The sequence below is a fragment of the Lampris incognitus genome, chromosome 10 (assembly GCF_029633865.1).
Source record: "Lampris incognitus isolate fLamInc1 chromosome 10, fLamInc1.hap2, whole genome shotgun sequence".
Lineage (NCBI taxonomy): Eukaryota > Metazoa > Chordata > Actinopteri > Lampriformes > Lampridae > Lampris > Lampris incognitus.
The window spans coordinates 46,588,236-46,610,136 of record NC_079220.1 but is presented as its reverse complement, the minus strand read 5'-3'; the positions used below and the strand labels follow the sequence as shown (position 1 = coordinate 46,610,136).

Genomic DNA, 21,901 nt, shown 5'->3' with positions numbered 1-21,901 from the left:
AAGCAAGATTTATATTTTCCTGCCACAACCTGAGAGACAGTGGGTGACGGCACCTATTGCTACTGTTGTTGTTTAATATCATAATCATTGTTGTTGTTGCTGTTATTATTATAATCATTGTTGTATTGTGTTGTTGTTGTCGTTGTTTTACATGCTTTGGCAATATGTACACAAACGTATGTCATGCCAATAAAGCACATATTGAATTGAATTGAATTGAGAGAGTGTGTGTGTGTGTGAGAGAGAGAGAGAGAGAGAGAGAGAGAGAGAGAGAGAGAGAGAGAGAGAGAGAGAGAGAGAGAGAGAGAGAGAGAGAGAGAGAGAGAGAGAGGCCCTAACCCTAACCCTAACCGTAACCCACAACGAGCAATCACTCTCCCTCTCTTCTGCATGACGACAGTATTCATGCTCAACCAATCACAGCAGAGACAGACAAATAATTAATTAGATCTTTCAAGGGGTTACAAACCTATAACACGGCCTATGTTTATACCTGTGTCCAACTACTCCACTCTTCCGAGCTATCCTGGTCGCTGCTCCACCCCCCTCTGCCGATCCGGGGAGGGCTGCAGACTACCACATGCCTCCTCCGATACATGTGGAGTCGCCCGCCACTTCTTTTCACCTGACAGCGAGGAGTCTCACCAGGGGGAAGTAACGCGTGGGAGAATCACGCTATCCCCCCCCCCCCCCAGTCCCCGATCAGGCACCCCGACTGACCAGAGGAGGCGCTAGTGCAGCGACCAGGACACATACCCACATCCGGCTTCCCTTGTGTCTGTAGGGACGCCCGGCCAAGCCGGAGGTAACACGGGGATTCGAACTGGCGATCCCCGTGTTGGTAGGCAACACAATAGACCGCTACACTACCTGGACGCCCTGAAACATATTCTTGAACTGTCTCCTTAACACCACATACACACGGTAACAGATTAAAGTCATATTAGTTTATCAACACTTTTCCTTCTGGCATGTCCACCGAGTTGCCGTCTCATCGTGTAGTCCAAATCTGCTATTCCGGTCTGATCATCATAGAGACTCTCTTCAGAGAGTAAGAGCCTCCATGAAACTCCGCCCAGTAGACCCCATCCTGGTAGCGACTGCGGTAATGGCCTCCTCGGTACCACACGCCATTTAGGTTGGAGTGGGCGCACATGTGGTACCACCAGCCTCCCTTCTGGTAATGAGCGCAGTTACCTGATGAGAGAACGAGAAGGAAAAGGGAATTATTTGCCGTGCAGGCCACAACAACAACGGCTTGCTCGCACAAAGGAGCAGAAAGTCAGCCCGACCTGAGTAGCCATCCTTATCTCGATCCAAGGTGGTGAAGGCCTTGTTGTTGTGCCAGGAAAGGGAGTCCCCAGCATTACCGTGGTATTCCCCCAGCCGTAGACGGTACCAGTCGCTCTCTGGTTCTAGCTGGAAGCTGTCGTACTCAGCAAACACCTGCCGGCCATGCCAGTCCTCCAGAGCCACGCGCAGCTTGTAGGGGGCCTGTTTGGTCAGCCAGTAGAGATGCTCCAGGCCAAGCCAGTATTCTCCGTCCAGGTTCCCGAAGCCTTGCTACAGCAGGGGAGCACCACAATAAGTTTAGCTGGCTGGCAATCATTTTTTTGTGTTATTTTATTCTCTGTCGTTTACTTATTTTTATTTAACTGCAGTCATCCACTTTTATAACGTTGAAAAAAAATGATGTAATATCTGGAATTGCATCATCTGGACAGGATGACTGAACATCTAGTATCAGCTCATGTACACTCCATTACACTTTGCTTGGATACCCAATCTTATATCCAACATTTCATGTATACAGTAGACATATTGAGTATAATATTATATAATAACATAATCAATACTTATATTAGGTTATGTATATTCATATAATAATGTAGCGAATTCGTGGGGACAACCACAGGAACTGCCGCGGCCGGAACGCGAACCCATACCTCCTGCTCCGCGGCAAACATCGCTAACCGCTCGATTAAAGGGTCCAACCCATCTGCCAGTGACCAACGTGTCTACTTATCCATGCACGTTACACTAAGTTACAATATTTATATGAACTAGTTATGTATTTACATTTATATATTCATGCTGCTTATCATAATCAAATTCACTGTATGTTTACATGTACAGCTATGTCGATATGTATATTTATGCCCACATTACTCATGTGTGTTGTGTATTCTCTATATCATGTGTGTAATCCAAAACCGTGCTGCCGTGAGACAGCAGTGTGTCTGCAGGTTCTAACGGAACCACCTTGTACTGTTCCCAGGTCCTGAAGAAGTTGACGGACCCGTCTTGTCTCCTCTGGATGACAGTCCAGCCTCCCTGGGCCCGGCTCTGCTCACACCAGGCCTGGAGGAGTCGGTTGGCGCTCTGTGGGCGGAGCAGATAGATCCCGCTGGTGGTCTCGCCCGAATCCAGCACGTGCTTGCAGTCGCGCCAGGGCCCTGAAACATTAACACGCACTGAGATCTACGAAGACTGCCAGGAGATATGTTTGGGGGTTACAGCAGGACAGGGGAAGTGAAAACACCCATGCGGGAAGACGTTGACCCATTACATGCTTTGTTCGAAATGATAACTCACTTCAATTCATTCCAATTCTGCTTCACATCTGTATTGTCAGACTAGAGGAAATTTGGTTTGTAGCCAGGATTCAATATAACTACACAAGATAAACACACACACAAGCAATGCAAACACTACATAAGAACATGGCATCAAGGGTGTCCGCGTCGCGTGGCGGTCTATTCCGTTGACTACCAACACGTCGGTTCGAATCCCCGTGTTACCTCAGGCGTCCCTACAAACACAATTGGCCGTGTCTGCGGGTGGGAAACCGGATGTGGGTATGTGTCCTGGTCGCTGCACTAGCACCTCCTCTGGTCGGCCGGGGAGCCTGTTCGGGGGGGAGGGGGAACTGGGGGAAATAGCGTGATCCTCCCACGCGCTACGTCCCCCTGGTGAAACTCCTCACTACTACTACTACTACTACTACTACTTTCGGCTGCTCCCGCTTTGGGTCGCCACAGCGGATCATCCGTTTCCATCTCTTCCTGTCTTCTGCATCTTGCCCTGTCACACCAGCCATCTGCATGTCCTCTCTCCCCACATCCATAAACCTCCTCTTTGGCCTTCCTCTTTTCCTCTTCCCTGGCAGCTCCATATTCAGCATCCTTCTCCCAATATACCCAGCATCTCTCCTCCACACTTGTCCAAACCATCTCAATCTTGCCTCTCTTGCTTTGTCTCCAAACCGTTCAACTTGAGCTGTCCCTCTAATATAATCATTCCTAATCCTGTCCTTCTTCATCACTCCCAGTGAAAATCTTAGCATCTTCAACTCTGCCACCTCCAGCTCCGCCTCCTGTCTTTTCACCAGTGCCACTGTCTCCAAACCATATAACATAGCTGGTCTCACAACCATCTTGTAAACCTTCCCTTTAACTCTTGCTGGTACCCTTCTGTCGCAAATCACTCCTGACACTCTTCTCCACCCACTCCACCCTGCCTGCATTATCTTCTTCACCTCTCTCCTGCACTCCCTGTTACTTTAGACAGTTGACCTCAAGTATTTAAACTCATATGCCTTCGTCACCTCTACTCCTTGCATCCTCACCATTCCACTGTCCTCCCTCTAATTCATGCATAGGTATTCCATCTTGCTCCTACTGACTTTCATTCCTCTTCTCTCTAGTGCATACCTCCACCTCTCCAGGCTCTCCCCAACCTGCACCCTACTCTCACTACAGATCACAATGTCATCCGCAAACATCATAGTCCACGTCAACTTGTCCATCACCATTGCAAACAACAAAGGGCTCAGAGCCGATCCTTGATGTAATCCCACCTCCACCTGGAACCCATCTGTCATTCCAACTGCACACCTCACCATTGTCACACTGCCCTCGTACATATCCTGCACCACCCCTACATGCTTCTCTGCAACTCCCGACTTCCTCATACAATACCACATCTCCTCTGTCAGCACCCTGTCGTATGCTTTCTCTAAATCCACAAAGACACAATGTAACTCCTTCTGGCCTTCTCTATACTTCTCCATCAACTTCCTCAAAGCAAACGTCACATCTGTGGTGCTCTTTCCTGGCATGAAACCATACTGCTGCTCGCTAATCATCACCTCTCCTCTTAACCAAGCTTCTATTACTCTTTCCCATATCTTCATGCTGTGGCTGGTTAACTTCATACCTCTGTAGTTGCTACAGTTCTGCTCATCGCCCTTGTTCTTTAGAATCGGTACCAGTAAAATGAAAATCGGTTCCTCCTGTCCTTCTACTCTGGGGCAGTGGAGAGCATCCTAACAGGATGCATCTCTGCCTGGTTTGGCAACAGCTCCGCCCAGGATAGGAAGGCTCTGCATAGGGTAGTATGTTCGGCTGAACGCACTATTGGTAACTCACTCCCCACTCTGCAGGATTTATACATCAAGAGGTGCTGAACCAAAGCCTACAGGATTATGAAGGACCCTCACCACCCCAACAATGAACTGTTCCAGCTGCTGCAGTCAGGCAAGCGCCTCCGCAGTCATGCTGCAAATACAGAGAGACTGAGATGGAGTTTCTTTCCTCAGGCCATCAGGACTGTGAACTCTGACCTTACCGGGGCCCCCTCGCTGACCCATACTGCCCCCCTCATGCTCAAGCGCGCACACACACACACACACACACACACACACACACACACACACACACACACACACACACACACAGTAAGGTAACCGACTACACATAACTCATATTATGTACATACATACCTCATATTTCAGTACATATACTTCAGATTTCTATTTTTAAGTGCTTTACTGTACATATTGTGCTGTCTGTTTTCTTTTTACAGAGAGTTCTTAACTGTTGCTTGTAAATTGTATATTGCAATGCGTGTGTACCTGTTGTACTTTGTTGTTTGCACATTTCGGAGCTCGTACCTTTTTTCATTTCACTGCACTTGGGACTTGTACTTGTGTGTATGTGACAAATAAAACTCTCGAATCTTGAATCTTGAATCAGTATGCTTCCTCTTCACTGCTCAGGCATCCTTTCGCTTTCCAAGATTGTGTTAAACAACCTAGTTAAAAACTCCACTGCCATCTCTCCTAAACATCTCCATGCCTCCACAGGTATGTCATCAGGGCCAACTGCCTTTCCATTCTTCATCCTCTTCATAGCTGCCTTCACTTCCTCCTTGCTAATCCACCGCACTTCCTGATTCACTATCCCCACGTCATCCAATCTTCTCTCTCTCTCATTTTCTTCATTCATCAGCACCATTTATGCCTTCCAGCAACACATCCAAAACCACACAGAGGGCAATCCCATCTTGACAGAGACAGTCAAGCAGTCCTTCTATGTCAACAACTGTTTGCATAGGACACATTCTGCTGAAGAGGCCAAGCGTCTCGTCGATGAACTCTGCCAGCACCTACAGCCCAGAGGGTTTGAGGTCCTCCAGTGGGCAAGCAATGTGCTCATGGTCATTGAGCACCACCCATCTGAGGCCCGCTCTGAAAGCAGCGAACTGTGGCTCTCCAAGAGCAGTAGCGACCTTCAGGAGCCTACCTTGGGTCTACACTGGAACTGCCTCTGTGACTCCCTGGGCTATAAGCATTGCCCTGTGGAGACCTCAGCATCCACCACGATGAACCTCTACCAAGTACTTGCCTGCCAGTGCAACCCCCTTGGGTACATCGTACCATTCACCACGAGGGCTAAGGTTCTCATACAAGACCTTTAGAAGGAGGAGGTTGGTTGGGATGACCCAATCTGACCTCAAAGTCTGCTCGACAGATGGCACAAGGTCCAGAGTTCCTCTACTCACCTGAAGATCAGTGGCCTACTATGCCCTCTGCTCACCCCAGCAAACTGAAGAAGTCTGCCATAATCTGTAATCTAACCATCTCTCCCGGTCCTCAGCTCACTGCCATGGAAGACTTCTCTTCATGGAAAGAGTTTGTCCAAGCAACAGTCAGGTCCCTTCATGGGGCGGCTGACACCCAGACCAAAGATCAGCCTTGTGAAGCAGCTGACTACTTCAAGTGGTCGTCGACTCCAGTGACCTCCTTAGGAAATGTCACTGGAGACACAGTCAAGTACTGGCTGACCATTTTTGGTCCACCTTCATTCACCACTACTTACCGGGTCTGCAAGAGAGGCAGAAGTGGAGGAAGGATGGTAAGGAACTGTAAGTCGGCCAGGTGGCCCTCATCGTTGACCTGCAGCTTCCTCGCACACTCTGGCCTGTTGGGAAGGTTACGCAGATGTACCCTGGAGCTGACGGGCGCAGGTGAAGGACAGAACTTACCTGCGCCCTGTGACCTGGTTGGTGCAGCTCCCGAGTCTCCTGGATACAGAGGACCCCTGAGAGGCTTTCCTGTTTCATTCAAAAGGTCTAAGTAGACTTTTGGCTGTGTAGGAAAGCCCTTGTTAAGAAGAGGAGTTTAGTTTGGCTTCTGCTAGTATTACTGGTATTGGGCACACACTTGAGTTTACTGGTAAGGTTACTGGCCCTTTAAGAGATGCAGCGACTCTCCGGTTCTGACCAGGGGATTTCCAACCGGTTCTAACCAGCTTTTCTCAGTCTGTCTGTCTGCTAGTGAGCAACAGTTTGCCTTTTCCATTTCGAGGAAATTGTGTGTCAATGACAGATGTAAATAGATTATGTATGTCTTCATTTGTGCCTGTTTCATTCACTGCAACTTACTTTGGAAATATGTTTATATAAATCCGTTTTCTGTTGCTGCTGTTTCTCTCTGCTAGTGAGACGCTGTTAGCTATGCCATGCTGGTTAGCTTAGTCGGGCGTTAGCTATGTTCCGTCCGCCGCCGTACCTTACGTCGACGCATGTGTTGTGTTATGTTTATGTGTGTGCATGTGGATTATGATCGCTCGTGTGATATTATTGTTCATTAATATAGATGTTGTATTTTATTTCCCTGTAGACAACCACATTCAGCCACATTCCACATTCAAATAGCCTCAAACTGAAGCTCTGCCTCCATTATTCTCTAACCGAAGTCACACTGCCACAGTGTTTGCCAGCTCTATCAGCATCTGTAGAGGCCCTACACATCTGTTATGGTACAACTTGAAACTTTTCACCCGTTTGCTGGTAGGAACAGGTGAAAGTTTGTCTACAATTCTGTGCATGTCGTTGACATTTATCCATGGTAAATCTCGCAGGCATCGCGAAAAATATGCCATTGTCAATAGCACACACCAACAAACTGGTATGACCACTCCAGAAGAAACCGGAAGTCGTTGTACTACAGTTATGCACAGAGTCGATTGCATCTGTACGGACGCCCGACCAAGCTGGCGGTAACACGGGGATTCGAACCGGCGATCCTCGTGTTAGTAGGCAATGGAATAGACCGGTACTTTACCCGGACGCCCCGTAGAAGATCTTTACTGACAGCTATTGTGACATCCATCCATTATCCAAACTGCTTCTCCTGCTCTCAGGGTCGCAGGGATGCTGGAGCCTATCCCAGCAGTCTTTGGGTAGCAGGCGGGGAGACAACATAACAAGCTAAAACTCTGGTTCAACCATATTTTTTTCTCCTTTGTTCTGTGATGGGGAAGGTGCTTGCACGAAAGCATCGGCGACTCTGTTCCAGTTCAAATAGATCTCTGGGAATTGGAGTGGTTAAGCACCAATGCAATCACCACTATATCGCTACGTTAAACTAAAACTCTGATCTTCAAGATTGTAACTTAAAGGACACCACAGGATTTAACTAGTTCAATTACAGTTACAATTTAAATGACAAATAGATATTACAAATTGTTTATTGCAAACTGTAGCATTGTGGGAGGATGGAGGGGGTCTTTGGAGGGAGGGGTTCGCCCAGGTCCTACCCCTGTATGAAACCAGAGGTCCACAAGAGTGAGGTCTCTGTAATGTTGTTTGCTGAAACTTCAATAAGCTCGCTAATACATGTCTGCTCCAGCATATCAGTTTGGGGATGGAGAACTCTCTCCAAACACATGTTCTGTGTCTCGTGTCATGCTGATAAGATGTTGCATGGGGGAAAAGTAGCATAGACTCGTGCAAGGAGATTGCACACATAGAGGGAGGCCTCCCATACATCATGCTGATAGGGGATAAAAGTTGCCTCTCAAAACTCATGTTTGAACTTTCAGCTCGCACGGAGCCAATGTATGTGGAAAAACACTTGAACACAGCGAGTAACCAATTTGGAGTCACTGGTTTTGCCGGCTACTTGGCAGGGCCATGTCTAAAATACTCTCCTTTGTAATTTTACACATTCCAAACACTCCGTGTGTGTGCATGTGTGTGTGTGCATGTGTGTGTGTGTGTGTGTGTGTGTGTGTGTGTGTGTGTGTGTGTGTGTGTGTGTGTGTGTGTGTGTGTGTGTGTGTGTGTGTGTGTGTGTACTCGATTATGAGAGTTCCTTCTCTGGTCTGATAGGAGCCGCCATCAGTTTTGGACATTGTTTAGAAATTCCCAGAGAGATAGCATTGCTGCCAGAAGGCCATTGACTCCCTTGGCTTCTGCTGCTTATCTGGACAGTTAAATAACACTCATGACACTATGTGCAGTTTCTAAAATCAAATTATGGCTTTTTGGGTTTAACTAAGGAATATATTTTCATGGGATTGGCAAAACATCCCTTTGGGATTTGTTGAAATTCATATCTAGTGGGCTTAAAATCCTGCTGTAGGCTGAGGTTGTGTTGAGGGGGGGTCATAAATATAACATTGTAGCGACCTCGGGGGGGGGGGCAGCTGGGAACCACCACAGCCGGGACGCGAACGCAAACCCGGGTCTCCCACACCACGGGCGACTACGTTAACCAAAGAGTCCAACCCGTTAGCTAGGGGCTAGCGAGTCTAGTCATTCATGGTCGTTACAATCTCAATGAGGCATGTAAAAAAACAAAACCTATGACGATGAAAAAAGGAATCACATGCCATTGTTTTTACATAATGTTTTACATATGCAACGTTGTAATCCCTGCAATTACATTACTGTACATGTTTTACGGTAGGATACCTGGGGTCTTTGTGACAGGAAAGCTAATGAAAGGAAGGTCAGTCGGAGTGCTGGCTGTGACGGAGGGTTGAGCACTGACTTCCATTTGTTTTTCCTGCCGTGGAGGAGATGCACTCTGGTCCCTTTGAACATCGTTGGTCATTTCGTTGGCCTCAGAGCTGTAATTACGATGCACATTAGACTGGCCTTTTGGTGGTTCAGTAGTCACCTAGTCAAAACACACATGCGCGCGTGCACACACACACACACACACACACACACACACACACACACACACACACACACACACACACACACACACACACACACACACACACAAACAAGCACAAGTTTCTGGCTTAGTTCCTGGCTGAAATCCCCATACGAAACTGGAACGATGCAAACCATATTTATGTTCAGCACCAGTAATGAAGGGGTGGTGTTCTTGCACTGGCATTGCTTCTCCAGACGGGCAATAAACTGGTTCTGGGAGGTCATCATAGAGGTGAGGGCTCCGTACTTCTTCTCCAGCGCTCTGTAATTACTGGACACCTGCAGTGCCTGAGATGTTCCGCCAACAACAACAGACATAAGCGTTAAAAGGATAATGATTATGATAAGATGTTGGCAAGTTTTTCTGGGGTTTGCTTTGCTGTACGAAACCACCATAGGAAAAGACCCGTAGAGCTCTCTGCTCACCTGTGTGGTTGCGTTTAGGAGGAGGTTCTCGACTCTCTGTTGCTCCAAAGCCTGGTCCTTTTTGCTGATGACCTCATGCAGTAGCTGGTTATAGAGCTGGGCGATGCGACCATTCATGCTGTTACTCTCTTTGCGTAGGGCCCTCACCTCCATGGCAAGGGCACCTTCCTGCTCCAGCAGCCCCTGCAGCTTCTCCAGCTGTTCCTGCTGCCGGCTAAGCTCGGCCCGCAAGGCCGCCACCTCGGTTTGGTTGGCAGCAGCTGACGCTGTACTCACACACAGCGCCCCCTTCAGTTTTTGCTGTGGAACAATGAAAGTGTACGAGCAGCGACCCTCTTTTCCCTCTGACGAGTGAGATGAGCTTTTCTGAGGGTTGCGCCCATGGGCTTCCTCCTTATGTCCCCCAGCCTCCGGTATGCCAAGCCAGAGCATGAGGAAAAGAGTTATACTGATTGTCAGCAACCTCTCCATGTATCTGTTAAATGTCTGAAGACACCTCTGGTAATGGAGAAGATAATAACATTAGAATTTCCCTCAGCAGTAACAGCACATAACACTTGATAACCTTTAACTGAAATGTCATCATTCACCAACTTGGCTGTCACTCTGTTATGTTTACTCATATTTCAACCAATAATAGTCAAGAAAGAGACTATAATGTCCTTTGAGTTGGGAATGTTCCCTAGATGCTCCCTTGCAAGGTGAAAACAAACATATTCAGAGTGTCCCCTCCTAGCTGGAATTTATTAGCAGGTCAACACTGAAGGACAACGGTCAACACAAACCAGCCAGAATCAACACACCTCCATCCCATGGTCAACAGAATCCTTTCAGGATGAGTTCCAAATCCCATCAAAACAACCATGGTCAACACCATAAATACCATTAATACCAAAGAGTGGAAGCTCACACAAAAATCTCCCATATAATTTCCTCAGTGCAATGCAACTGGTACCAATACCATACATATCCATACATTAAACCGCATATTACCTGAATCTAGCATGCAACGTAGCATGGAAACTGAGCCAATGTTTGCAGGCAAGTCAATACCAGTTGCTGAGGGGGAAGCATGACATAGAGAGATGCTATAGTCACAATCATAGTAACAATATATATACATCCATTATCTGAACTGCGTACAACATGCATTAATTTGGCCAGTTGTGGCCCTTGTGGCCAGACTTATATTGACATTTTCCTGACTTGTGTAAGAAACACAAAATGCTAACTTTATTAACAGTGGATTCTACCATTGTAGCATGAGACCAGTCTCATAACTCACCTCAGCATAGGCTGGTAGCTGATGGGTTTTTGCACCTCTTCTTCCCCTCCTTGAGTGGAACTGATGATCTCTTGGACTAGGGTATGGAGAGATGACACTAAGAATCACATGATCAAAGATCACCGAGGGTCAGAAGAGTGACCTCCTTGTTCCAAATTAAAGGTTGGGAAAAAAACCGAGGACAAAGAGAAATCTCAAGAAGACATAAAAAGGTTCTGTGAGCGGACACGCAAGTTCTTAGAGCGACTAGACCACCCGCTGATTTGATTTCGGCCACAGGATCCTTAAAGAAGGAGACACATAATTACAAACTAGCCTAATGACACCGCCTCCCAAAGCCTATTCTGTTTCAGCCCTCAATGCAGGCATCCTGCGATGTCTCCTCCCTCCACCATTAACATGCTATCTTGAAACAGGTTTCCTCCCATACAGTTAAAGGTCAGCTTAAGTATATAAAGAATAGAATAGAATAGAATGGACAAATTAGGTAACTGTCTCATGTAAGCTGTGGTGGAAAAAGAATGGACTGTGGCTTGACTTGCATATTTACTCACCGTTATCACAGTGAAAATGACACATGTAGTGTTTTAGTCATCTCTTATTACTTTGTTCAGCTGGGATACCCATTCTGAGTGATATACAGTATATTCTCAGGCTGGGGTTCGTCAAGTCAAATTTTTGTTGATTTTGTTTTCTCAAAGATAAGCACTAGAAAACCACATGAGATCCTTGATTAACCTATTAATATTATAAAAACCCATACTAACTAGAATAGAATAGAATAGAATAGAATAGAATAGAATAGAATAGAAATTGAGGTCAATGCCCATGGACTGAGGTAAGCTTTTAAAGCTCATTAGTGTATCATCCACCCTGGCCAGATCTAGCTATTTACCTGTACCTCTAGTTTCTGACTCGTGCATGTGTTATTATCAGGAATCAGGAACATTTATTAGTCATTTCACTTGATGCACTTGCGTACATGAAATGAAACGAAATATAATTTCCCCGTCATTCTGTCATTGAAGGAGTTATCCTCTCTCATTTGGAGGCTGGTAGTCTTTGGGCGTGCTTTGTGGAGAATCGGAGTCATCGTCACCCAACCGTCACCAGGCAAGGCTTCTCTTGCTAGGAACCTTATGTACAGACGCGTGTAAAGCACGGACGTATTAGTGTGTGACACTGTGGCTGAACTGCCATGTGGAGATTCTTCACGAGTTCTTCGCAGCGCACCGCAGCGCTGAGTACGAGTAATGGTGAACAGTTGATTTCAGAGTACTCATCATTGCAACAATTATAGCAATGGTGGTATATTAAAGTGTAACGAGTAAATATTTTGAATAGCTTTGGCTCTACTTCTTGTCAAGTAATGGGGAAAACAAAGGTAAGCTAGAAAAGTCACCTGAGCTCGTCAGACATGGCTAGCTGACCATTATCATGTATATTATCGATGATTGTAATCTATACATACGTGTGATATGTCGCATGTCGTAATTTTTAGGGGTTAATGCTACAAAGACGTTTGACTTTTGATCGACAGTTGAAGTGTAAAACGCTAGCTAAAAGAAAGCTTAGCTAACTCGTGTCGCCAGCGTGTTACCTTTAGCGTCACGTTAATGGGATAGCTTAGTTTTACCTAGCAATCTTGTGAATATAACCGGCATATTATTTCATGTCGTCATGATTTCATCATGCTAATCGGAAGGTTTCGTTCTTTCAGACCAAGAACCAAAAGAAATCGCGAGTAACTGCCAACCATCTGGCAGAGGAGACCTTCGGGGCTGTCCCGCACTCCTTCGTATTTCATCGGGGTCAAATCGGGAAAAATGTCGGCCAACTGTTGCTGGACATGCGGCGAGTCATGGAGCCCTACACTGCGGAGTCCCTGAAGGTCTGCCTGTTTTCTCGCTGCACAACACTGACTAGTGCTTATTACAGCTAAAATCTAAGACATGCTAACTCATCAATGTCTTGTAAATGGGCCATACAGGGTCTGCAAACTCCGAGGATTTTGACACTGGCCAACATGTTTTCATAAAACGTTTGATTAAAAGGTCATTATGTTAGAACGAGTCACCAATGGAAGCTTTTTGGCATGGTGGTAGTAGGAGTGGTGAAAATTCAAGGTGCACCTGAGATCATTTTATGAAACGCTAATCTTATGCAATCGCACAATCTGTGTACAACAATCCCAAATTTTACATTTTTGCATGGTAGTCATATATGGGTTTTGTGGTTGTATACTGCATATCTTTTTTTCAGATGCGGAAAAAGAATGTGCTGAAAGACTTTGTGACGATAGCAGGACCATTGGGAGTGACACACTTTGTAATTTTCAGCAAGACACCCAGTAGTGTAAATATGGTGAGATCAGTCGTACAGAAGACCAATGGCAAACAAGTTACTATGATATCCTGTATTGGTGACAGATGAAGTATTCTATTGATGACTTCACACATGTTTGCTAATGACAAATTATTACACAAGCTAAATTTGCTTAATAGCTCTATGGTCTTAAAGGACATTTACTGACTCTTAGTTCCATGAACATTCAGTTACAAGTATTAAGTGATTTCATTTGTACTACATTTTGACTGTTCCTGTCTGCAGTTATCAATAACAATAAGAAGATCAGTAGCAAATAAAATATTATCAGAACACCTAATGTTACATGTCATCTGCTCATTAACTCAGAGTTATGTATGCCAACAATGCTTTATCAAAGTAACACATTGATATTGTTTAGTAACAATAAAATTTGCTTCTTTTTTTTAAACCTACTAATTAGGAGGGTTAAGTAGAATCTAGCTGTGGCTCCAGTGGTTGCCTTGTGGTCAGATTGTGTAAGGTCAGTTACAGTAATGTATTTCTATCCTTTCAGAGGGTTGTTAGACTTCCTAAGGGCCCCACGCTTCATTTCAAAGTGATCAAGGTATGTATAAGAATGCATGCACTCATTACTGTAGATGGATGGGCTCAAATGATGATATTTTTGTGTTTGACTGTTAAGTGATTCTTTTCAAAGTAAACGCACTGATGTGCCCAAACCATTAAAATTATTTTGTTATTCTTTTTGGGTGTTGTTTTTCTGATAAAGACTTTGCTCTCCAACAGTATGCCCTCATCAAAGATGTGATTTCTTCACTGAAGAGACACAGAATGCACAAACAGCAGTTCACGCATCACCCATTACTGGTTCTTAATAACTTTGGTTCCAATGGCATGCAGGTCAAGCTCATGGCCACCGTGTTTCAAAACATGTTCCCTTCCATCAATGTGCACAAGGTACTTGGTCACTAAAATGCCAACACTTATCATTTTGAGAAATTAATTGGTTCAGGACTTGTCAATGTGATGAAAGTATAGTCTTCTGAGAGTAGAATCTGTGAAGATTTGTTAAAAGTAAACGCTTACTGATCCAAGTCCTTGTACCCTCTGTTGTTGGATAAGATACAGTTTTTTACCCTGTCTCTTAAAAAGAGATTTAAAAATGGGGTTTTTGTTTTTTCAGGTAAACCTCAATAATATCAAGAGGTGTGTCCTGCTGAATTATAACCCAGAGTCCCAGGAGATAGAATTTCGACATTAGTGAGTATTAACATTTCCTAGTATTGACATTATAAATGTAATCTTGGTAGATGGCAAGGAACATTACAACTTTGTACCTTCACTTGTAGTTGTTAATCACCAGAGACAACAGATAAAAGCTGCTGGAAGTACTTATAACTTTAAACAATCAGACAACATTTTGGGCTCAAATGATGACAAATTATGACTTGACTGTTCAGTGATGCATGTTCAAAGTAAACGCACTGATGGGCCCTACTGCAAGTGTCCAGACCTCATGATGCTTTTCATATCAATAGTTCAGTCTCATACACATCACCATTTTTTCTCACAATGCAGTAGCCTGAAAGTTGTCCCTGTGGGCATGAGCCGTGGAGTCAAGAAGCTCATGCAGGAGAGGTTTCCCAATATGAACAAGCTGGAGGACATCAGTGAACTGCTGATGAAGTAAGAGTCTTGTAAAGGCACAGCTGTCATTAAAAGACTGGTTGTTACAGCAAGGATTAGAATGAATGGTTCACAATGTTATGATGCTTCTTTTTTTCTTTTTTTAGAACCTCAGGTTAATTTAAATCGGCTTGTTTTCTGTTCTGTCCTAATCACTTTCAGAGGAGCAAATCTGTCGGAGAGTGAAGCAGAGCAAGATGGAGAACACAATATAACTGAGCTGCCCCAGATTTACTCTGGCAGAGGTAACATGGCTTCGCAACAAAGTGCTGTGCGAATGACAGAGGTAAATATGCTCAAGCAATGTACCATGCAGGTCTGCATGTGTGTGATGGAAGATGGTTGCTGAATTTTTGTGGTTTGTCACACTCAGATTGGTCCTCGCATGACTCTTCAGTTGGTGAAAATACAGGAAGGCATAGGAGAGGGCAATGTTCTTTATCACGCTGTTGGTAAGTCTGCCAAGTTTTTTTTGTTTTTTTTACATTTCAGATGACCATGATGACAAGTCTAGTATGACCTCTGTGATTTATCTCATAAAGTAAACGCTTACTGATCACATCTGGATGCTAAAGATAGTTCATGTGGATTTTGTAGAAACGGTGCATTGATGGGTTTTGCTGTACAATTTGTTCGTAGTTTCCAAGACAGAGGAAGAAATTCAGGCGATACTGGCCAGAAAAGAGGCCCAGCTGAAAGAAAAAGAAGAGCGCCGGAAGAAGCAAGAGCAGAACATCGTCCAAAAGAAACAGAAACAGGAAGATCACAAGTATGTGTGCACTCTGTAAATTGTGCCGCTCCTGCTATAGCTGTTTGTTTTGTTTTGTCTTTTCACCAAATGCTTTTATGGTTTTCTCTTAATCAGGACCAAGAGCTTGGAGGGCATTAAGAGGAAGCGTGAAGAGGCTGAAAAAGACAATGAAATCGAGGATCCAGGAATGCAGGAAGAACAAGCTGCCTGCAATGAGTCTGAGGATGAGGTGGAATACTACAGGCAAGCTGTAGGGAAGGAGCCAGATGCAGGTAATGTTGATATGATTAAACAAAACACAAGCAAGCTGTGTAATATTGGGATTTGTGTTTTGCATCCGGTGACAAACGTTTGCAGATGTTTTTTGTTTTCTTTTTGCTTTTTCCTAGATATGTTCCCTGTTGCCAAGAAGGCGAGGGGCCCAGGAAAATCCCCAGGACCCTTCAAGAAGAGGAAAAAGTCCTTGGGTCAAGACAGAAGTGCTAAATTATCCCAGGGACACAGTCCGAGGGGACAACACAGAGAAATGGCTAGAAATCAAAAAAGAAAAGAGGGGAAGAAACGTGGGGATGGGGAGAAACCATTTGGGAAGAAAATCGGGCCAGGGGGCAAGAGACTTGGAGGAAGGAAACCAGGTGACAGGGAAAAGAATTTTGGAGGGAAGAAAAAGTTTGCAGGGAGCCGTACCTTTGGTGGAAAGAAAAACACAGAAAGAGGATTCAAATCTAAGGGTCAGACAGGCAAACCTGGCTTCAAAAAGGGTCCCGGGGCGAAACGAGGCTTCAAGCAGCGAAAGGGCAAAAGCTGAACTCTGCTGCCTTTCTGGACCATGACTTGCGTGCACTGCCAGGACAGAACACTAGATGGCAGCATGCGCCATCCCACAGCCTGTAAAGACGGCCAAGGACAGAATTATGGTCGTTTGTGGAGAAATGTTTATTGCTTAAAATCGCAAGAGGCGGAGTGCTACTTTTTTATATTATGTGAATAAACAATAAAATATTGTTTAACAGATAAATTACTTGGAGAACATGGTTTATGCCATTTAGCAGTTCTCATCCTATATGTGCATGGGTACAGGAGGTGGACAAAGTAGCTGAAATAAAAATGGACTTTCAAGTAACTAAATCACATTTAAAACACAAAAAAAGATAGCTAAACTGTAGTCATATATACTTGAATGCCAGCTGGTACTATGTGTTAGCTATCAAAAGTAGTCTGTACTCTGATATGTGAGTTTTCAAAGCAGCATTGAGACAACAGAATTCCAAAGAGGCCAAGTAGCTGATGGCTAAATTGCAGGTACATCAGTCACAACAACTGCAGAATTGGTTAATTTGTGAAGGGAAAAGGTGGTTGCAAATCAAAGCCCATGATGGGGATACAGAGACAATAGGGTGATTGCTAAACTATGCAGCATCAATTACCACACGCTTTAGGAGTTTGACAGAATTGCTATTTGGAGACCACTTATATCCAAGGCCGCTGTGCAAAGTTATACAACCTGGTGTAAGAAACAAAACATGGACCCCTGAGCAATGGCAAAAAGTAAGGTGCTCTGATGAGTCATCGTTCACCCATTTTCCTACGATGAGGTATGTATGTGTTTTTTTTAACAATAGTACGGTATCCCACACTACACTTCAGGATTTGTATGAATGCATTCCAAGAATTGATTTAGGGTGGCCCACTTTCTTACTAGATGCTTCATGTTAATATAATAAAATATGGTAAAAGGACTTTCGCATTGCAACAGCCTTCCTGATAACTAAGGAAATTGCATGTTTATCAGTCCACCATTGAGGAAAAGGAAGTATGACGCATAGTTTCTCTTCTTCAAATTCTGTCTTGAGCTTGCCCCAATAGCCTACCACACTTTTTGGTCTGATGATCAGACTCTCAATAAAGGATCTATCGGATTTCTTCATGATTTTACAATACAGCGCCTGTGGTTCGCTTGCAAAGGCTCATCTTTTTAACTACAGTGCTAAAGCAAGTTGGCACTTTGGTGTAAGTCAATCTCACTCTTTAAGACTAATACCAAATTTATTTTGTAAAGATAACACCTGGCATGGATTTTAACTCAAAAGAATGTATGAAATTAAAATGTTGGTTGTTATAACCTTTTAGGATTGTATCCTGTGGTATAAAGCTTGATACTAAATCACTATGCAGAGTTAACGCTAATATATTTCTATTCACAGGTTTTAATAGAAGTCACTTTTGGACTGTAGGCAGTGGGTAAACAGCCTGATAACGGTCAGCTGAAATCAACTAAGATGCTTAATAACACATCTAGTTGTGAAAAACTGCAAATGGTGTTGCTACCCGCAGTGTATGGTATTGAGTTCTTTGTGGCATTGGCTGGTAATTTATTTGCACTGTTGCTATTAGTGAAGAAAGAAAGAAGAAACTGGCACACTGGTGTAGTTCTGTCCTGTAACTTGGCCATCAGTGACCTCCTTTATATTCTGACCCTTCCACTGTTGATAGTCTACTACAGACTGGAGAAACACTGGATATTTAGTGATGCTGTGTGCAAAATGGAGAGGTTTCTTTTTACCTGCAACTTATACGTGAGCATCTTCTTCATCATGGGGATTAGTGTGAACCGATGTGTGGCCCTTGCATACCCCTTTTTCACCCGAAATCACCTGCGGCCTTCACACGCCAAGGCTTTCAGTGTCGCCATCTGGATCCTGGTGGCAGCCATTTGCTGCCCTGTGTTAAAGTTTGCCTCTGTTTGCCCTTTGACCCCTACGAACAAGACTCTGTGCGTATCCTATTGCGACAATGGTGTCCATGGAGTTGAAAGAGCCCACTTCAATTACAAAATTTTTCTTGCCGTGTTTGGATGTCTTGTTCCGTTCTTAGTGACTTTCACTTCATACTGTGTGGTAATCTGGGTGGTATGGAAGAATGCGAACATATCCACACTGGAGAAACATAAGGTGGCCCTAATGGTCGTCTCAGTCATTGTGCTGTATATCATTTCCTTTGTGCCTTACCACATTTTTCAGAGCTATCACTTCTACTTGAAAATAATGTATCCCAATGACTTTGTCTGTTGGGCCTACAATCTTTACCAAGTTTCCAAGGGGCTGGCAACTCTGAACATGTGCATCCATCCTCTCCTTTATATGGCTGTGTTTGACAGCATCAGAATAGCCTGCTGTGGTAAGAGTCAAGAGGACATTGACAGGAGAGACATAAATTAGTAGCCTAGTATTAAAAGTGTTGTTTCTTGATAAGATATTGTGCTGTGAGGGGAAATTGAGTGGACAATCATTTGTGGGTTGTTGTAAAAGTGTAAAATATCTATTGCTGAGACCTCAGCTGTAGTATCTGTGTTTTGTTTTGTTTTTTACTGTCATTTTTATTGTGTACATACTTTTCTATGCCATTGGCACTGACATATAATCACATCTGCAATAAAGGACAAAGCATCCCTACAGTGTACCTTATTATTGTGTTAATATTCTGTAGGAGATTATGGATTGTATTGGGGTGCTATGGATGACGGCGACAAAAAGTGGGAAAGATTTAAGATCTTAGATTTAAGAGAGACAGCAAGGTGTAACGGTGCTACTGCTGGAGCTTGCACTTGCTGAGAATGGTAGTGGCTGAACTGAATCCCTAAACGCAGCGGGTGTTTGCACCTCGTCTTAGAGCGACATTTGGGGCTCTTACGCAAAAGCTGGAGACAAATGAACGCGGACTTTGCTTGGAGGTCAAGACAGGGAAGCTGATGCCGAGACATCATCGGCGATATTGTGACGGCACATTTTGGTCTGCCGTCAACATGCCAGCTTTATAATGTAGCTCTTCTTGCTTTTGAAGTGTTATTCGTGCGCTCAAATCCGCGTTTTCCATCTTCGAACCCCGTTTTGAAGTGGATTCGACTTTACGATACCCGATGGTTTTGTTTCGTTTTAATCTTGACCGGTTTATTTTGAACGAGAGGAGTGCGCTCGCTCAGTAAAGCGCAGGTCTCCGCCAGGCGGGCGTATCTGCTCTTCCCCGCTGTTCGGCCTTGAAAACAACCCCTTTTTTTTCTCTTACCGGAAGAGGAAATAAACGCGCACACGGGCGGGAAAACGTTTTTCCTGCCATTAGAGGGCTTCTGCGCAGTGTCCAAGTCGAGTGAACGGGGAATAAAAATAAGAGTTGTTAATACGCAGCGCTCCTTTCTCCTCCTAAGGGCCACCGACTGTAAAGTGGCGCACGTTGTTTCGCCACATTTAGCTCCAAACACCGTTTGAAAAAGTGGTGTAGAATTTTTAGTCACTTTTTTTTTTACCAGACTTTTACCTTACTTTACATTCTTACTTTACTTTTACTTTACAATCGGCGCCCCCTAGCGCTCAAGCTAAAATAAATAAAACCTTATAAAATGTCTTTATGCATGCTCAATAATCGAGGTAAGAAAATCAAAAAAGGCTGAATCAGTTCATCTGGATACGTTTATTGACAGATACGTCATCACTAATTTAAGTGACCTAAACTGACTGCAGGTATTCCACCCTTATACACAAAACAGTCGCATAACGGCCGAAGTGAGTGACGAAGAAGGACAGGATTAGGAAGGATTAGGATGTGGTGAGGCAGGACATGCAGGTGGTTGGTGTGAAAGAGGAAGATGCAGAAGACAGGAAGAAATGGAAACGGATGATCCGCTGTGGCGCCCCCTAACGGGAGCAGTAGTAGCAGCAGCAGCAGTAGCAGAAGTAGTAGTAGTAGTAGTGGTGGTATTAGTGGTGGTAGTAGTGGTAGTAGTGGTAGTTGCATAACGACCGAAACCAACGACCAGCTTTTGTATTTGTGCTTGCTCAGTGATCCAGGTAAGAAAACCAAAGACGTTTGAATCAGTTCATCTGGATACAACGTTTATTGACAGATAGTTTCATTACTCATCTAAGTGACCTCTTCAGTAAAAGAAGTGAATCCGCTGACAGGGTTGGGTTCTGTGACGGAGGCGAAAAGAAATATTTTGTATTTGGTGGGAACAAAAATCGAGGGGAGCGATATATGAAAGCTCAATAAAACTGCACTGCAAAGCCACCGGTGAAATTATACCCCCCACTGAGGTCGCCGCAGACATGAATGATCAGCAGCTGGACTGTGCCGTGGGCTTGATGAGGCGTCTGCCTCACCTGGCTGAGGAGGTCACTTGAGTGGTGAAACGTATCTGTTAATAAACGCTGTATCCAGATGAACTGATTCAACCCTCTTTGACAACGGCCAGTTTCAGGCTGTGATTGCAAACATGCCCAAATCCTCTGTGAATACATGGCCACTGAAACTAGTTGATGGTCAAGTCAAGTCAATTTTATTTGTATAGCCTATATTTGCATACGAAACTGGTCGTTGGTTTCGGTTGTTATACCACTGTATTGTTTTCTAGGGATGGGGATACCTGCAGTCAGTTTAGACTGAAGAGGTCACTTAGATGAGTGATGAAACGTATCTGTTAACGAATGTTGTATACAGATGAACTGAGTCATCCTTTTTTGACCATATAAAACATTTTGTCTGTCAGTCTGTGGATTTGCAGCCTCCTAAGCGGACTCTTGCACGAAGTCTGACATAAAATGACAGAGATCAGACTACAATTTATATACTGATGATTTGTCCAAGCAGCTGAAAGCCTGTAACACTGAGTGCATGACTGGTAATACCTTGGTGAATATGTATGCAGATGACCTTGTCATTCTTAGTCCCTGCAGCACTGGTCTCCAGCAGCTCCTTGATATATGTTCTGTGTATGGTGCGGAGCATGATATCAAATACAATGCTAGTAAGAGTGTTGTCATGATCTGCAGAACCAAAGAGGTCAATCATCTAAAATTTCCTGATTTTAAATTGTCTGATAATAATATTGTGGTGTGTAATAAGGTGAAATATCTTGGGCACTATATTACTGAACAAATGTCAGACGATGATGATATTTATAGGCAATGCCACATGATGTATGCACAAGCAAACACTGTCACGCAAGTTTGGTATGTATTGAGTTTGTGTGAAGATGTCTCTGTTCAGAGCATATTGTACAACACTCTATACTGTCCCCACGTGGTCAAACTATAAAAAAGCAAGCTTACGGAGGCTTCGAGTAGCTTATAATGATGCTA

The 21,901-nt window shown here is 44.3% G+C and overlaps 3 protein-coding genes across 4 annotated transcripts; 2 read left to right on the top strand and 1 right to left on the bottom strand.

Moving 5' to 3' along the window:
* Nucleotides 1–1,012: 1,012 nt before the first annotated feature.
* Nucleotides 1,013–10,191, bottom strand: angptl6 (angiopoietin-like 6). The gene is made up of 6 exons (XM_056288275.1): nt 9,721–10,191; nt 9,445–9,582; nt 9,043–9,250; nt 2,263–2,456; nt 1,293–1,563; nt 1,013–1,197 (listed from the first exon to the last, which is right to left on the bottom strand). The coding sequence occupies exons 1-6, from the start codon at nt 10,189–10,191 to the stop codon at nt 1,013–1,015; spliced, it is 1,467 nt and encodes a 488-aa protein (XP_056144250.1).
* Nucleotides 10,192–12,213: 2,022 nt separating this feature from the next.
* On the top strand, nt 12,214–17,601 carry ppan (peter pan homolog). 2 transcript variants are annotated; one of them, XM_056287910.1, is made up of 12 exons: nt 12,214–12,389; nt 12,726–12,896; nt 13,268–13,369; nt 13,887–13,937; nt 14,234–14,290; nt 14,517–14,593; nt 14,912–15,019; nt 15,182–15,305; nt 15,393–15,471; nt 15,659–15,788; nt 15,885–16,042; nt 16,160–17,601. In XM_056287910.1, exons 1-12 carry the CDS (start codon nt 12,375–12,377, stop codon nt 16,576–16,578), a joined length of 1,491 nt encoding a protein of 496 aa, XP_056143885.1. In that variant the 5' UTR covers nt 12,214–12,374; the 3' UTR covers nt 16,579–17,601. The 2 variants fall into 2 exon arrangements, with proteins under 2 accessions (XP_056143885.1, XP_056143884.1); XM_056287909.1 differs by having other exon boundaries at nt 14,120–14,290; nt 16,160–17,600.
* A 405-nt stretch (nt 17,602–18,006) lies between these two features.
* p2ry11 (purinergic receptor P2Y11) lies at nt 18,007–19,207 on the top strand. Its single transcript, XM_056287911.1, has one exon. The coding sequence runs from the start codon at nt 18,050–18,052 to the stop codon at nt 18,986–18,988; it is 939 nt and encodes a 312-aa protein (XP_056143886.1). The 5' UTR covers nt 18,007–18,049; the 3' UTR covers nt 18,989–19,207.
* The last annotated feature ends 2,694 nt before the right edge of the window (nt 19,208–21,901 follow it).